The following is a 17,633-nucleotide window of genomic DNA, read 5'->3' on the forward strand; positions in this document are numbered from 1 at the left end:
CTACTACAGTAGGTGGACCTAGTGCAAACTGAGTTCTGTTGTGTGTATTTTTTAAAAAAATAAGCATAGTGAATGTGTGGTTCTGCCAATGTACTTGCCAATAACTTCACATTATAAGATCTAAATCCCTAATGTTTTATTATTTTTGATGTGCCATGTGGTATCTCCAGCTAATCATGGACTGACATCTGTGCATTATCTTTTTTAATTACATGGATCAGTTTCTAGGTAAATGACCCACCTTTTAGGTAAAAGCGTTAAGAAATATGATTATTTTAACAAAAGACTGTCAGCTTGAACATGGGTTTAAAGCCTATTTTGAGTGTCTACTCTAAAGATGTGTTTCCAGCCATATCTCCAGCTACAGAAGAGCAACTGTAATAGCTTTTCTAGGGAATGCCTCGTTCTTGAGATCAGCACAATGGATACCTGAACTTCTCTGTGTTCTTTCCTCAAGCCAAGCATGAAGTAACCTTAATGCTACTAATTAGTAAGAGTACTGCAGCCAGGCTTTAGGGCCAGTAGGTGCATTTAATAATTCTAATCTAAAATACAAATATTTTCCAGAATTCAGTAGATAACCCCATGGAAGATAAAGCTTAAATACTGTTTGAAAAATGTGGGTGTTTCATATAACCCTCAAAAAGTTGTTCCTCCTTGGGCTGTGTGAAAATTCGGTATTTTTTTCAGCTAAAAATTGTTTTGCTTTTTTATGTTGCAATATTTCAACACTTCACATATGTCGACAGTGGTTGCATATCAGAGTTTGTTGGAATCAGATGCAGACTATTGTGTAGCAATCTGAACCACAACAAGATGAAATCTCAACATGTCTTTATTAAAGGTACTTTATTAAGGGTTACAATATTACAGGGGTAATCTAATATATTAAAAACCCTACTTTCAGTTATATACAGCACATGCTACGTCATACATCATACTGTGGTAAAGATGTGATGAGGTAATAAGGGAAAAGTATGCAAACACACACGCACAAACACTCAGTGTCATACAGGCTGACCAAAAAATATGTTGAACTTCTAGAGGCTTTCACTCTGCCTCTTTTATGCACTCTTTAACTTGTATTTTTTGTAGTAGTTTGTTTGTAATGGGTGTGTTAACAATCTGTTACAGACACCGATCTCAGAAGAATATTAGAATTATGTCAGTCTGTATTTCATAAGTGTGACTGACCTCTAAATATAAATGAGTAAATCTGTTTAATAATTTGACAGTAATAATTGTGAAATATGTTTAAAATAACTTTTTTGCTATGGATAAGTTCTCTATATAATTTTTTATCTAGAGGCTAAGTTTATTAAATAGCTTATAAATTGGTATCCATCATTTGCCTGCAAAGTTGGATAGACCCTTTAATTTATATCCAGCCATTTCTGATTATAGAGGCTACACAGCAGATAATCACTGAAGTCGGGTACAAAATACTGTAACAGTTGTGTAGTATAACATGTTGGCTATAGAGCACATAATACCTATTATAAATCTGGATTAATTTCCATATGCAAGTAGCTACTTCATTTTGGTAAGAAATAATTAATGTTTTCAATCTAAAATATTTGAATTAATGGTGAACTTTTATAGGAGCAGATTATTTAAATGCACACAGTGAAGGGAAAAGGCCAGATTTTTCAGGACAATAATGGTTTGACTATCTGCTCTCAAAACAGAATTATATAATGCTAACTTCATTCATGGTAGTTAACAAAGATTACATATGCATCACACTGATGTACATATACTAGCTACATAGTTCAAAGGATATGATTCCTGTGTCAAATGATTGCTTATAAAAACAATAATAATAATAATAAAACTCTTGCTGTACAGTTTGTAATATTTCCTGTATTTGAGAATATTTATACATAACATACAAAAATACTTAAATGTGGTGGCAATATTTTTATCATCCAAACTTAATTTACAGGGAATAAAAACCAGAAGTTTATCTACAGTTTTCATCTAAACTGCAAGTTCTAATAGGACGAAGAGGTGTTCTGAATGTTATTACAGTTCCTTTTCTTCAGCTCTTTTTCCAGGGATGATTCTTGAAAATATAATATACAAGCCCTCATACCTTATCAATAAATGTACAGTATCTTACATTCCTCATTTCTGAAAAGATGATTTCAGGTAATAAAATCATAGCTTCATGGGATTTTTAGAACAACAAAGTAAACCAAGAGAAAAGAGTTATTTCAGTGAAATGTGTTAGGGTTAGGTCTTATCATCATAACAACTTTCTTTAGTGAATATGATCCTCCCCGGAATTCAGCCCAGTAAACACCATCCTGGTATCGACTGCGGTAGTGTCCTCCACGATACCAGACTCCATTGAGATTTGAGTGAGCACATGCATTGTACCACCATCCTCCCTTCTGGTAATGAGCACAGTTACCTGCAAAAGAAAGCTCCAGTTCAGGCTGAGAAGTAAATGAAAAATCTTAAAGCAAGCAAGCAAAGTACAACGGTTGGTTGGTTGGTTGGTTGGTTGGTTGGTTGGTTGGTTGTTCTGGGCTTTTTTTAGTAACTGTGTTTAACATGTAGATATCCTGTGGTACAAAGTGAACTTAGGCTTCTTCAGGAAGCAGCTAAGTAGTTAGGTTCTACAGATAGAATCCTTTATGTTATTTTGTCTTGCTTGAAAATCAGTGGGTGTTACTGTCTCAAATAACCCTTCATAGCATATTTTACAGACCCTTGTCTAATGTAAAAACTTTTAATTTTGGTGTTAGTATAAAATATTTTTCCTTTTTCAAAAGAAAGAGATAAGAGGGGACGGGACAGGGATGTAAAGGCAAAAATGGCAAGGCAGCTGAGAGGGACCTCTTACCTGTATACACGTCATGGTCCCGGTCTAGCGTGGTGAACTGTTTGCCGTTGTGCCAAGTGAAAGAATCTCCCGCGTTGCCATTGTAGCGTCCCAGTCTCAGCTTGTAGTACTCACTCTCTGGCTCCAGTCTGAAGCTGGCATACTCAGCAAATACTTTTCGACCTGACCAGTCTTCCATTGTTATGAGCAGTTTGTAGTTGCCTTGATTTGTTAACCAATAAATGTTTTCTAGTCCAAGCCAATATTCTCCATCTATATTACCAAATCCTTGCTGTAAAGAAAGCAAGAGAAGCATATTAATATCCTGCATCTGTGTTAGTGGTAAATCTGAGTGTATTATTAAATAGAAAACTGCAGTAACTTATTTTATAAAGATTTCCTCTTCTGGAAGGGTAAACACACAAGTTCTTTTTCAAGTAGGCTCTTGGCCAGACTCTAAAACCACCCTTTAAATTAACTTTATCAGTAAGTTCTGGAGGGTGGAAAACATTAATCGGCTCTCTTGTCCTAACCTTGTATGTTTCCCAGTTCCTGAAAAAGTTGACAGATCCATCCAGCCGTCTCTGAATGACAGTCCAGCCACCGGGGTCATGCCGTTGGTCGCACCAGACCTGCATAAGCTGGTTTGTGTTTTCTGGTTTTACAAGATAGATGGAGCTTGTGTCATGGCCGTCTTCTAATGCTTGTAGACAGTCTCTCCAGGGCCCTGCGTCAAAACAGAAAGGCTCTGCATCAAACCGCTGCTGAACATTTCTTTAAAGCAGGGCAGTATTTGAGTTGGTAGCTTTTTATACTATGGTTTCACTGAATAGCATATTTGTTTTTCCTCTTATTAAAGGATGAGTATCCACCAAGTGTTTTCTAACAGATCCATTTATTGTGACTTTATTTCTGGAACATTTCACAATGAGTTACTGGTAAAGGTAGATTTTGAAAAAAAAAAAATTTAAGGCAGCTGCACTGGTACTTTTACCATCAATTATATATTTGAAGAAACTAAATATAAATTACTTCATAGATAAATAAGAATTTCCTTTTGAAAACAAAACAGTAAGTTTGACCTTGATTCTGTCTTCGAGAAATTCAGCTTTTTAGATCTCCAGAAATGTCACTGGCACTGGCATTAACCGTGGAAGCAACAACATAAATTCAGGCCGTAGGTCTTACTGCTACCACCTTAATAAATTACAACATAACATAGAAATTAAGATTTTTTTTTTAACATAGGGTGCTCGTGAGAGAAACTTTATATAAATGAGAGGACTTAATATACTTTGAATTCACAGAAATTGCAGTTAACACAGTCTTGTTTTCAGAAGGAGAATGCATTTTTTTCCGTCAGTTCAATAGAGTCTATAAAGAGCTTATGCTTTTTGAAAGTATCTTATATTCCTGTTTTTTCAATAAATTTTCTCCAGTGGTAACATAGATTCTGTTTTAATGAATCTGAAATATTCAGAAATAAATGATTTATAGATTCAGATATAAATGATTTATAGTTTGTGTTGATATCTGCAGATAAACTCCCCCAGCTGCTTTGCTTCCTCAGCAGAAGAGAGAAGTCAACAAGAATGCTCAGGATTAGAGATTAGAGCCCCTGGATTGATTCTCCCTGCCCACTGAAGGAGTAAGGCTTGTCAGATCTTCTGACTAGGAGCCTTACTGAAGCATATACTGCTATCAAGAGTAATTTCTGTTTTAAATTATTTCAGTCCTATGGTTTTTCATAATTTATTGTCCAACACTACTAACGGTACTCAGCAAATGCATTAGAAATAAATTAGTTTTATAGAAATAATCTGTGTTTTGGAGATTGAAACACTGAGGTTTTGGTATTTTTAACTATTTTAACTATTTTAATCAGTAAGTCAGTGTACAAAGAGGCAGTCCAAGTCTTTGTTCTTTGTGCTGCGTTCTTGTTGCCTCAGTCATAATCAGAGACTGTACCTGGAGCTGTGCTTATAAGCTCCTTCTCCATTTCTTTTGGGGCTAACTGTTCAGATTTCTGGCAGTTAAGATATAGATGCCATGCTCTTGTCACACCATTGCATGGCTCATTATGAGAGGTGAGAAAAAAATGCTAATGAGCACTAATAATTTAAATTGCTCTGATTTATTTTATGACAATGTGTTTATTTTATCCCAATGTGTAGTGACACTGACTAAAAATAAAAAAGGAAGTCATAATTGAAGAATTTCTAAAATAGTCAAAGAGCTTTGACCTTGTCTTTGTAAAAAAATATATGGCAGTATGCTATGTAGTATTCACACTGTTCTAATCTTGGTCTTTGACACTTCCAGGAATGGGGCATCTACCAAAACAAAACCAACAAAAAAACCACAACCAGAAAACAAACAGTATGAACAAAGTTAATAGTGAAGCTACTGAGACTAGTAAGACTGTTTTAAGTCTATGACAGAGAGACTATTGGTCTACTACTTTTTGAGAAAGGAAGATTTTCAACAGATTAACAGAAGACCTATACTATTTTTCTTGTATTTTGCTCCTGTTTTCATTGCACAGGTTGGCTGTGATCAGGTGGTTAGTACAGCCAGGAGCTTTGGATAAGGTTGAGAACTCAACACATAGTATGGAAAAGACTGGATAAAGTATGGGTGGATTTTCCCCACTGGCTGGGCAGTTGTAGTGGTGGGTTTTGTTTGTTTTGCAGAATGTTGTTTATTGGTGTCTTTTTGCGGGCTTTTTCTAGTTCCCTCCAGACATCTGACTAAAGCATCATTTATGGCATTAATTTTAAGGAGGGGTTTAGTTTCAGATGTGGTTTGTGAATGGAGAACATTCTGGAAGATGAGGAAAAGGTATTAAATATTTCTTGACTGAAAAGAAATGTGAGGAGAGGGGAAGGAGGATTCCATGGAAATAAAAGCTTAATTAGCTTAACTTCAATGGTTGGAAACTTGCTTGAACAGATAAGAAGCTGCAAGGGAGAAATGAAAGAATATTATAATCAATTTGTACAGAAGAAACATGAAACTTCTTTTTCTGATAAGTGATGTGATCCAGGGAGAAGAAACAGATGTGAAATCTATCTCAGAATTGTGGACTGCCAGAGGAACTTCTGGAGATCAATGTGAAAAATTGCTGGATAACCAGCACTTCCTCAGGTGAAGATCTGGGAGTTCTACACAGTTGCAAACTGGTTCGGAATGAGCACTTTACTTTTCAAAAGCCGGAAAACATTTAAGGATAGATCAGCAAAAGTACTGTGCACCAGAAGTAACTTTTCTGTTCTGCTGTTTGATAGTGAATCCTTAGCTCCAGTTTAAGGACTTGAAAGCACAAGGAGGATGTGGACCAATTAACAAGTTTTCAAAGAGCGTAAGGGAATGAAGGGGAAAGGTATTTCATTTCCAGAAAGACAGGGGAATACTGTTCCAAGCTTGAACCTACTTTGAGATTGAAGTAAAAATGTAATTATTAGAGAGGCCATGGTTTATTGCTCCAAAAGAGTTGTAGTAGACCTCATTTTCGTCTGAGAATTTTCCTTACATCAGTATCATGATATTTCTGGCAGAGGTTTTGCATGCCACAATGCAGGCTTTGGTGCACTATCTTTGGCAATTCTATGAAAATACTGCTTTGTAGCAAATGTTTTAGAGACTTATAGACTTAAGACACTCAGTGCTTACTTCCTCAAGTTTCTTTCACTGTGAGTATTGCCATGGAGAAACAATACAGGGGTTGTTTGGTTTTGAACATGTGGCAGTTGCATTATTGGGTGATCCTAAAAATTTGTTGATGTCCTTTGGAAAATTTTGCAAATAGCCATGAAATATATTGAGTGTGTTACTCTCAATATATTGAGAGTAATGTAGTTTCCCTGCATTACTCTATTTCAGTCAGCTCGGAGTTCAGAGATCTGTGACTCTATCTTTTTTCTGAAGGGTATGTGTTGTCCACACAGGGAAGAGCACTGAACACATACCTGAACTGGTTTGGGTTTGAATTTTTTTTTTTTTTAAATGTGGGACCATAGGTGAAACTGAGTTCTTTACCTTTTATTTTGTTATCACGTAGATCAGTTGATCTCTAATGTGATTTCACATCATCAAATCATGCTTGTGGCAGAACTCCTAAAGACTCTTAATAACGGCTGTATAATATCCTGTTACTTACTTCCTTTGCTCCTGTCTACAGCACAAGTGCCCCATATAAGGTACACAGCAGATACCTCTTTTTTAATTACACAAGCACATTATCAGATGCTAGATCAAAAAACTTGTAATACATATGTTAACACAGTGTCAAACTCCTTCAGATGTCATTAACTGTAGCAGTTCAGTCTTGAGCAAAGGTAAATAAAATTTAGATGACTTGAATTTTAAGATTTTTCTGAAAGTCCTTTATCTCATACATGTAATAGAAATTATGGGTTTGTCTTAGCAAAGTAACATGAGAAAAATATGTGAGGCCAGTGTGTCTTAGACATTCACAGGTTTTTTTGCTTTCTTTCTGTGTTTCTACTATAGCATGTAGGTAAAATTCACTAGCTAAATAAATTCTGACTGCATTTTTGATATTAAAATTAAAATGTTGCCCACTGCGTATTTGCAAAAACTAATGTAAATGTATCAGTAATATTACTTACCAGATGGTTTATCAGTTGAAGTTGGAATACTAGTAACTGCAGGCATGGTTGGTAAAGTAGGTGGCAGAACCTTTAAGTTCTGATCACTTTGAATCTCATTAGTTGATATCTGGTTATTAATGCGATTGTAAGTAGGAGGCTGGTACACTTTAATTGGTGGTTGTGGAGTTTGTGGCAGTGGCTTTATGGATGGCATTCTTTGACAATGTTCTTCCAGCTGGGCAATTATTATTGTCTGATTATTGGCAATTGACATCAAATGTTGATACTTGTGCTCTAAGTCTTTGTATTTGTTTGCAAGCTGCAGCATGTCTGCAGTTTGGTTCAAAATCTTATTTTCAAGTTGAGAAAGTTCTAAGGCGTTATCACGTTTTCGGATAATTTCATGTAATAGCTGCATGTAGAGTTGTGTGACGCGAGAATTCATATTTCTGCTCTCTTTTCGTAAGAGTTTAACTTCATTAACAATTCCACCATCCACCTCTACCAGTTGCTGGAGAGTTTCTATTTGTCTCTTTTGTTTAAGAAGTTCATTGTTAAGTAACTGTAATTCTTGTTTATTTACCCTGTTTTCAAGCAGAACTTCAGGCTCCTTAGAATTAACACAAATGGCACCTGTCACTCTCTGCTGAGGTACAATAAAGGTGTAAGTGCATTTGTCCTGTGTGTCACTGGAACGCTTATATCTATTCATATAAATGAATTCTTGAGCTTTTTCCTTGTCATTGCCTTCAAATTCTTGTGTTTCACTTGTTGTAACTCCCACAACAGTTACTAGTATTAAACAGATGAATCTTCTTGTCATCATGATCCTCTAGTTCCGGTCAAATATTCTTCTGCAAAGAATTTCGTAAAATCTGCTTTAAAATAAATTTAACAGTAATGAGTAGGAAATCAGTGTGCATTTACAAATGATCATCTCTTCTAAAACTTACAAAATAGTACATGTAACTATTTGTAACAATAAGGTCCAGCATCAATTTGTGTTGATTTAAGGGGACATCATGGGGAGTAGTTGTATCTTTCTGTGGTCAGAACTGTAGTTACTAGTTGCTAATTCATCTAAAGCCTGCCAAAAACCATAAGAAAGTAAGCAATAAATACAGGGATTTTAAGAATCCTTTCTTCCAGAAATATACCACAAAAGTTTCCAAGATTGGCATTTTCATTTAAATATTAATTACGCTTTTCATTTTTTACAGTTACAAATACAACCTTTAAACATAAACATAATATAAGTTAATATATGTATTAATGCTGGTAAAAGTTCTAAAAATATCAAACTGTTAATTTGCAGTATTTTAGAACTGCATAGACATTGCAAGACATACAGCTTAGGTGACATGTAATAATTTTACTTTATTCAGCAGTATTGAATCTCCATTGCTTATAAAAAAAGGAAAAACTTATTTTACATTGATCCTTAATAACTGTAAGTTAAAAACTCTACTACTCAGGTATTACAGGCAGTAAAATCTGTTATTTTTCTAGACTAGTAGAATTTACAACTGAAACATTTACTGTGAGTCTCACTGGAGACGTCTCTACACTCAGCCTAGTCATCTCACTTCAGAGTCTCTTCTTGAAAGGGGAAAAATAGCTGCGTATGTGCATGGTGGTTTAAATCAGCTGGTAGTGTCTACTGGCATACTGCAACAGTTGCCCTTTGGTGAAATTGCCCAACTTAGTTCTCCATACAGATTCATATTCAAGGTGGACAGCCGAGGCCTTCACAATCTCTCAAAAAATAAATCAATACCAGAACTTTGTGGGCAACAGTAGACTTGGAAATATGGGCTTAGCATTGTCACTGCTGCCAGAAATACCCTGTCACAAACCACTCTCTTACCAGCTACGTGATCAGCACTTTGATGTCATGTATTTCTAAAACCTTTTCATTGTTGATTTTTAATGCTCATGTGTATATGCAACCTAGTTTTCTTAACTAAAATGAATGAAAAATGCAGTATGGGGTTTTTTGAGTGTATAAAGTCAGATACTTTTTAACCAAGGTACTGTTGCCGTAGTGTTTTTCTTTGCTTGTAAAATATTTCTCATGGAATAATCATTCAGTATTTAAGTATCTATCACATTACTGTTTGGTCATCTTTGGTACAATAATTTTTTTAAATTACATGAAATGGCGATAGTAACAGCTGTGAGAAACTGGAGTGAGTCCAGCTGAGTACACCAGCATGGCTAGCTGGAGGCTAGCAGACGTAACGAATGAAGAGTAGCAGGAAGAGAGGTTTATGTAGCCTCCAGGTGAGAAGGTAAAGAAGGACGTTCAGCTACTTAATGGGTGTTTGTAAAGAAGGTAAATTCCTTTTGGAAGTGCACAGTGAAAGTATATAGCGGATACAAATTACCTCAGGAAAAAATTGGGTTTTATTAAAAAAATGAACTTCATTGTGAGGGTGACTGAAGACTGAAATAGTCACCCAAATAGGTGGTAGAATCTCCATTCCTGGAAATACATGAAGTTTTGATTTAGGTAAGGCTATGAGCAGCCTGATCTAATGTTGAAACTAGACTTTCTCTGTAAGATAAGGTCCCATCCAGTCTAAACCGTTTTATGATTCTAGGCAGCTGCTGACTTTTAAAGAGTTTTGTTTTTTTTTTTTAATGTCAAGCTAATGCTGAATAGGCATCCTTTATTATTCATACTGAGAAGAGATATGGTTGTCATTTGTATTTTTCTGTTTTTGTGAAATAAACAATAGTTGTTTCTACAAAAGATTCAAACAAAGTGACTAGGACTTAATCCTTCTTAAAATTTTTGGTTATATACTTTTGCCTCAGTTTCTTATTTGTAATAAACTCATTTTAATTTTGCAAGTAGAAAGGAGTTGTGCTATACAGAACTTTTCAAAAATCTTGAAAACATGTCTGATGAAAATTTTGAGTCTTGGAAAATAGGGAACATAAATTCACCCCAGACAGCTTTAACTTGCATAATCAGCATTTGCACAGCAGGTCACACTTGGAAAACCTGGCAGTTTTCCAGGCCTCATGTTTCTGCACAGATGACTGGTTTTGCAAATGTCTCTTGCATATAGGTGTAAAATAGTTTTATTCTGCTGTTGGAATTCTGATATCCTCTTTTCCCCCCCTCTAAACCCATACTTATTGTGACCACTTAAAAGAAGCTCTTTTTTTCCCCTCAGTTCACTTCTGTATGTTACAGCATCTCATATCAGCATCTCTCTGCTTTGAGTATGGCTTTGGGGTACCCATTCTTTTTTGAGCTGAAGAAAGAGCGACATATAACAGATTGTTCTCCTGATTTTTTTTAAGAACTGTGTAAGAAAATAATGGGCCAGAGTTCATCAGCCTCATTATAACATATCATCTTAATGATCATCTACTCCCACTGCCTGACGATGTGAGTGACCCCACTCTAGGAAGCCTATTCTAGGGTTTGACCAGTGGTTGCAGATGGCAGGCCACCAGTGAATGACATCAGCATAATCAGACTGTCCTGAAATGTTTCTCTGTCATGAACTTGCTTGCATGCCACCTTTTCTAAGATGTTCTTCTTATAAGAAAAATCAGTGGAAAGAAAGTGACATTGGTTAGAGAATGCCCCAGTACAAACAGAAACAAGAATCACACTGTCATCCGCTGTCCTCCTTCCTGCAGTCTGTATATGATAATTTTGTAAGTCTCTTACTGTTTGTACTTGTTTAGTTAAAAAAAAAAAAGTGTTTAGAATGAGGCCTATTTGTTGCGTACTGGGAAGGACTACATGAATAAATAGCATTCCTTCCTTTCTGCAGTTGGTTTAAAATGAAGTTCACAACATCGTCATTTGAGCAACTCTCAATGATTAATCTTTCAGAGACAAAAAAAGCTTTCTGGAATGGACAAAGTAAGGAGGGAAGCCAGAGAAACAATTTAAAGCAAGGATTTAATGCTTTTTTAATATCTTTTTGAATAGCAGAACATCAGATTCTTAGGACATTAGAATTCCCTCCCAGGTGAGAGGAAGAGCGTATCTGATGTGTAGGACATTTCTCCTATGCCCCATAATTGCTGATACTCTTGTATTTGACTGCTGCCGTTGCTTGCTGATCACGCAGTTCTTCTGTTTCTTTGGCTCCCTTCCCCTTGCCCTCTGCCAGTAGCTCTTCTGGGGGACTAGGTGGAAACTATCACTAGGGCCATATTTGTTCCCAGTGCAAAATTCCACTTGGGCACCTGTAGACTTTTCAACCTAAAAGCGTGCTTGTAGGTTTGGGGGAAAATTTCTTAATTACTGGAAATACAGCATTGTTTGTCTCTTACCCTCACGCATACTGGCAAAACTTTAACACACAAGCATACAGATGAATGAAGCACACTTAAAAAGTAATATTTTGGTTAAATATCAAATTGAAGTAATTTCATTATTTTATTTCTAGCTTTCTGGCTGTTCAAGATGCATACTTGTAAAAGCCCTTTTCATAGCAATTGAGTTGGGGCAGACTTGCCCTAGTGCAGATATACCTCAGTTTTTTGTATGTCTACCCTACTTAGGAGTATATTTCACTTTTTATTAAGGCCAAAAGTTTTTTTTTCCTGTTTGTCTTTTACCGTATAACTGCATTGGTATGAAAATGTTTTGCAGCATTGTTGCGTGGCATATAGTTGTAGCAGCTTTATACTCCTAGCCAGCACAAGTGCTTTAGTTAAAATTTCAGCTTGTATACCAGATATTTGCCTAGATGTGTATATAATTGCAAGTAGGGAGTTTGCTTATTTGCTGTTTACCCAAGTAAGGATGTTTCCATGATCTGGTGACAAAAGAGGAAATAAATTTTCTGAAATGGAAATTGGATGTTTCAGCATTTGATTGCTCTTTCTGTCCTTTAGAGAGGAAATGTAAATAAAATCTTACTTTGGCTTTGCTTTGGAACATTTTTTTGTCCTCTATTCTGTCTTGTTTATATGCAGCTTTTCATTAGTCAAAGTGTGTTGCCTTTTGATTTTTACTAATATCTTGAAATTTACGTACTTCAACAAGATTTTAGTATCTTACAATATAAAATTGTACAGGTGTTTCATAACATATTGTTTAATCACTATTGTGATCCTAAAATTATAAAGGTAGAAATATTTCTACATGAAAAAATTACTGTTTGGTAAATGTTCATTTCTATTTTCAATCAGCTTGCCTTAAGAGGGAGCAGTAAAGGTATCAATGTCAGCACTATGGTCTTTTTGGGTTTCAGCTCTTGCAATTTGCATAATATTGGATAATCCAACCTGTATACCTTTTTTCATTTTTTGTTGGTTTTGATGCCATGCCTAGGAGGATCTCATTTTTACTAAAGAGACAGATTAACATTCTCTTTCATGTTTTATGAAATATTTTGCCTGTGGGATTCCGTGTACAAGTGAAGATCTGTCTCCATCAGATGAAAAATATGGCTTAAAATAATAATCATAGAATCATTAAGCTTATCTGAAAATGCTGCCAGTAGCTTTTCAATGCTATGCCTGGTTTTTGTTGAATGAAATTTGTTCATAAAGGAGACATTTGCCATATTACTCTGGAAAGATATGTGTATATGAAAGCCTGAGTATATAGTGTCAACACTCTGGCATCTGGATCTCAAGTAGTTTTGCGACGTTGAGTCTTTCAACCATTGTGAGAGTGGCATTTTGTGTCTAGGAGTTTATACTACGTCCTTTTTATACCTGTGCTTTTCAGTGTCCTGCAAAAAGTAAGAGCAGGAAGACTACTGGATGGTGGCTGAGCACTGAACTTTATTATGTGTTGCTTAACATTACAAGTCAGTTTAAGGAGGAAAGGTTTTGATACTTAAGGCATTACCTGTACTATAGCATTTTGGAAAAGTACAAAAGCAAAATAATGATCTGTGTGAATCTTGTGTGGAACACCTTAACTAAGACAAATGGGAAAAATAATTGCCCGGATCTCATACCAGAGTAGAAGTTTCGTATCTTAAATTGCATTAATACTATGTTCCTTATCTACAGATAAGGAACATAACAGATGCCAGTGGGTAAAAGTAACAGAATTGCTTCTTGCTGCTGCTCTTGTATTTCTGTGTATAATAAACTGCAACAAAGCCAGAGAAATATAGGTGTGACATGGTGATGCATTGATCCACGGACAGGCAGCTTTCGAACACATGATACATGGCACTCTCGCTGCCCTTGGAGACTGCTTTACAGAGAAGGCAATTTTCTGTGCTACAACTCAGATGTTATAACATGAGCATTTCTGGGAACTTGAGTAACTATTTGGTTTGCAGTACAGTTGAGTTTACTGCAAAGATAAGAAAAAACACTACCTGTTTGGTTTGTGGAACTGATAGTGAGAACCTGGTATATGAAGCAGACAGCAGCAAACTTGAACAAGTTAGAAAAGATTTTTAGTGGCTTGTATGCTGCAGCTGAGGAACTGAGGAGGCATTAATAGTTTACTGGGCTATGATAATTATTGTAAACAAGGTGATGCAGTAGGTTTCCCATATGACTTACTCTTAAATGAAATGCTCAGAAGCTGTTAAACTAAAGTAGGATTCTCCATTTAAGTCATTGCATCTTAGGGATAACAACTGTTGTTTTTACAATAATCATTGTCACTCAGCCTCCCTAAAAAGGCTCCCAGAGTATTACATACCTTAGAAGTTGATTTCAGGATTGTGGGGATTAATTTCTATTAATATTTCACTCTACTTTCTGTATACAGTTTTGTTTTTGTGGTGTGGGTTGGGTTTTTTTTGTAATAGGTAACTTTCATTTAATTAAAGAGTGGATAGGCAAGGTCCAACACTCTGCATTTATTTCCATCTCTGCAAATTGCTCTGACTGAGGAAGGGCTTACAGTCTAGAGGCTGGATTGTTAAAGAGCTCATGTAGGTCCAGGGTGCCAGAACTAAATGCACTGTAATTACTCTCACACATCAAAGCCTTTTAGAATACCCAGATAGGTGAAAAACACATATATAAAAAGGGTAACACACACACACACTTTTGCATAACATTCGTATTTTCTGAAATGGTTGCTTTGACTATGAAGAAAAAATGATACTATACATACAAATGAGCTCATTCAGCTATGCTAAACCACTGTTAATCGCTGTTTTTTGTGCTGGTCATATTTAATGAAATGAGGCCAGGAGTCCTTTTGATGGGCTGTCTTTTCCTCTTTACCTCTGATATGCCATCTTCTGTGCAGAGTCCTCAGGCACTGAGGCATATAAAGGAAGGCATGTTCTCAAAAGGCATAGTGTTAGCTAAGACAGCATTTTTTCTCTAGAAGATAAACTGCTCTATTTTATTGTGAATTCATACATCATTTGATAGCTGTGCAGTCTAAAGAAGAAACATGAACAGCTAGCACTGTTTAAAACTTTTGTCTTTAATAATGAAAGGTATTTTTATATTAGTGCATTTTTACATTTTTATTGCATTATAAAAGCAAATGAAGCAAGGCTGTTGAAAATGTAAAATCCTGCTATGAAAAGATCAGAAGGCTTGGTATTGCATTTTTTTTAAACAAATCTTAGGTTTTTGCTTCTACAGAATCCTTTGATAGCCAGTGTTTGTGGACTTACAGTTAGCTGGCATGTTCCAGGCACCAAGCCAGTAATATGATCTGGATTTCACAACACCATTGTGATAAGACAGAAAAGCATGAATTTTTTGAATCTGCTTACTTTCCTACTCCATGTCCCTTGTCTTAGAGCTCATGCTCTGGTTTTTACTCCTTCACATGTTTTCTTCCATGGAATTATGTTAAATTATCCTGTCAATTTTTACCTCTCAAGGGTAATCTTCAAACTTAATGTGAAGTTTGCTCTTTTCTGAGAGGAGGGACTTCCACTGCTGCAGGGTTTCTTTTAGAATAAACTCACGTCTTAACTTTTAGATGAAAAGTATTGCTGTGAAAAACCTAGATAGTGATTTTTTTTGGTTTTGTTTTGTTAAAGGAAACAGCAATTTGCAGTGAAAATACAGCACAGTAATATGTAGACCTCATGTATTGAAAAAAAACTTTAAAAAGTTGGGCTCTAAGTTTTAAAGTAAATACATAGGAAAGGGCTGACACATAGTAGCATGCAGTGCTACTTATGAAAACATGATACTAAACTGAATTGAAAAATTTAACTCCAAACTTAAGGGGGGGAATCCCCTTTAAAGTTTTACCACTAGTTACTTCCAGTGTAAAAAGTGCCACACTGGCATTAACCAATTAATTCCTTTAAGATTCTTGTGTTAGAATACATTCTCTTGTCAGATTTTCTGCCCACTTAAAACTGACATTTTAGTTCAAGCACCACTTCAGTTTTCTTAAAAGGTAATACTTTTTCTAATGAGGGGATTGGATGATTAAGCAACTCATCAGAACAAGAGTGTCCTCATGAGGTCTTGGAGAACTTTTGTTTTGAAATACTATCAGTTACTGCAAGAAACTGCAGAAGTTTATGTATCTTTTGTTGCCATGTAACTTTCTTCAAATGTTGGCAAAAACTTTAGTTACAAGAAGTACAAATTTTCTTCTTGATTACCAAGAATTTTAGTTGTTTGTGGATTGTTCTTTGTGCTTTACTAAAGTTCTGTCATAGATGTGGAATGTAATTACTGAAAGAAAGCACTGCTTTTGTTGTTGCTTCCCTTAACAGTGGCCTCACCTTATTTTCACTTAATCCAATCACTACCAGAAAGTGCTCATACTGTGTGTGCTCATATGTGTGCATGCACATTGTCCAGCCTTTAAAGAGATTCATACTTTAATAAGTGTGACTCATTTTACCTATGAAAAATAGCAGTTAGACCATGTAATACTTTGATGCCTACATGAATGCACTCATAAATGCTAGTTTCTTTTTTAAATTAAGTTTTTGTGTAATACTTCAAATATTTACTTTATAGACTGATTAAGTATCAGAAAGTTTTGTATCTCCCTAATCAGACCTGAGCGTAAAAAAGACTGAATGGAGGTTTCATAATTTTTAAGACAGATAGTCCTTTAGAAAATAGTATGTCCTAGAAAAATTCTTGGATGGCAAGTTTAAGGAATTGTGAAGATCAAAGTTACACGCAAAAATAAGATTTTTTTTTTTTAAAAAACTAAAATCGTATTCTTGAAAATAATACCAGGGCTTTCACTGCCTGGCACATAATGTCTCAGCTATCTTTATAACGCTTATTTTAATATGTGACGGATTTTTGTTTGGGCTCGGGGGTATTTTTTGTTCTTTTGAAGTCAAAAAGCAGGCTTGCTGCTTTATCTTAGGGAGCAGTCCTACTCCGATAAGCTTGCATCGGCTGGGTGGCTCCGTGCAGCCGGAGCTCGGAGCCGCGCGTACGGACCCCGCCGCACCCGTGCGGCAGCCCCCGGCACTGCCCGTCCTTACCGCGGCTGCTCGGCTTCTCGCTGCGCTCCTCGGCCGCTCCCGTCAGCAGCTGCCGCCGCGGCCCGACCGCGCTGACATCGCCTTGGCGACTCGCAGTCTGCGTGTGCCGTTCCGGGACCAGACGGGACGTACCGGGGATTCCTTTCCTCTTCTGCGTTTTTCTTGCTCAAGACCGTTCTGGGCTGCGCCCCGCGTAGGAAGCGGTACGTTCCTCCGGGGCGCTCGGCGCTCCCGGCCGTCCCTTCAGGCAGCCCGGAGCTGCCTCATTTGAACCCCTGCTCTTTGTGGCAGGCTTATCCTGGCCGGGAAAGGGGGAGAGAAGGCGAAGCGGCGGCGAGCTGCCGGGCGCTGGTTGGACGGGCGAGCTGCCTCCGCCCCCGGGCCGCCGCGGCAGCGGGGCTGCCGGGAGGAGCTTCGTGCTTCGGCCACCCCGGCTGAGCCCTCCCGCCCGGGCTGCGGCACCCGGCTCGGGGGAGGCCCGGTTTCAGCCGCGAAACAACGCTAATGCCGGGTTTAAGTGGAAACGGGGAGACCGCGAGGAATGCGGGTCCGCTTTGTTGGATCAAGGGCAGCGAGGGTGGGTAACTGTAGGGGACTCGGCCCCAAAATGTCGGGGGCCGGGGGGGCACTTCCTGCCTTCGGATCCCGTCACAGCGTGCTCAGGGATGCAGAGATGGATGTTCATCCCCGGCGCTCGGGCGGGCGCCAGCGGAGCCAGCAGGCTAGCTCTGTGTAGCGCTGAGGGGCTCCTTTCTTAGTACTTCCTAGGTCATCTTTGTCAGGCAACAAACAGCTCGA

At 37.3% G+C, this 17,633-nt stretch overlaps 2 protein-coding genes across 13 annotated transcripts in view; one reads left to right on the forward strand and one right to left on the reverse strand.

The window, feature by feature from the left end:
- The window catches only part of RALGPS1 (Ral GEF with PH domain and SH3 binding motif 1), a 74,260-nt gene that overhangs the window by 20,169 nt on the left and 36,458 nt on the right, over positions 1-17,633 (forward strand). The gene's annotated exons all lie outside the window — the stretch shown is intronic.
- ANGPTL2 (angiopoietin like 2) lies at positions 824-17,116 on the reverse strand. Of its 3 annotated transcripts, none has more exons than XM_084219890.1 (5): positions 16,836-17,116; positions 7,462-8,297; positions 3,364-3,557; positions 2,852-3,122; positions 824-2,416 (listed from the first exon to the last, which is right to left on the reverse strand). In XM_084219890.1, the coding sequence occupies exons 2-5, from the start codon at positions 8,267-8,269 to the stop codon at positions 2,217-2,219; spliced, it is 1,473 nt and encodes a 490-aa protein (XP_084076016.1). In that variant the 5' UTR covers positions 8,270-8,297; positions 16,836-17,116; the 3' UTR covers positions 824-2,216. The 3 variants fall into 3 exon arrangements, with proteins under 3 accessions (XP_084076016.1, XP_084076014.1, XP_084076015.1); XM_084219888.1 differs by having other exon boundaries at positions 7,462-8,318; XM_084219889.1 differs by having other exon boundaries at positions 7,462-8,321.

Source organism: Fringilla coelebs (assembly GCF_963513975.1).
Source record: "Fringilla coelebs genome assembly, chromosome: 21".
Taxonomy (NCBI): domain Eukaryota; kingdom Metazoa; phylum Chordata; class Aves; order Passeriformes; family Fringillidae; genus Fringilla; species Fringilla coelebs.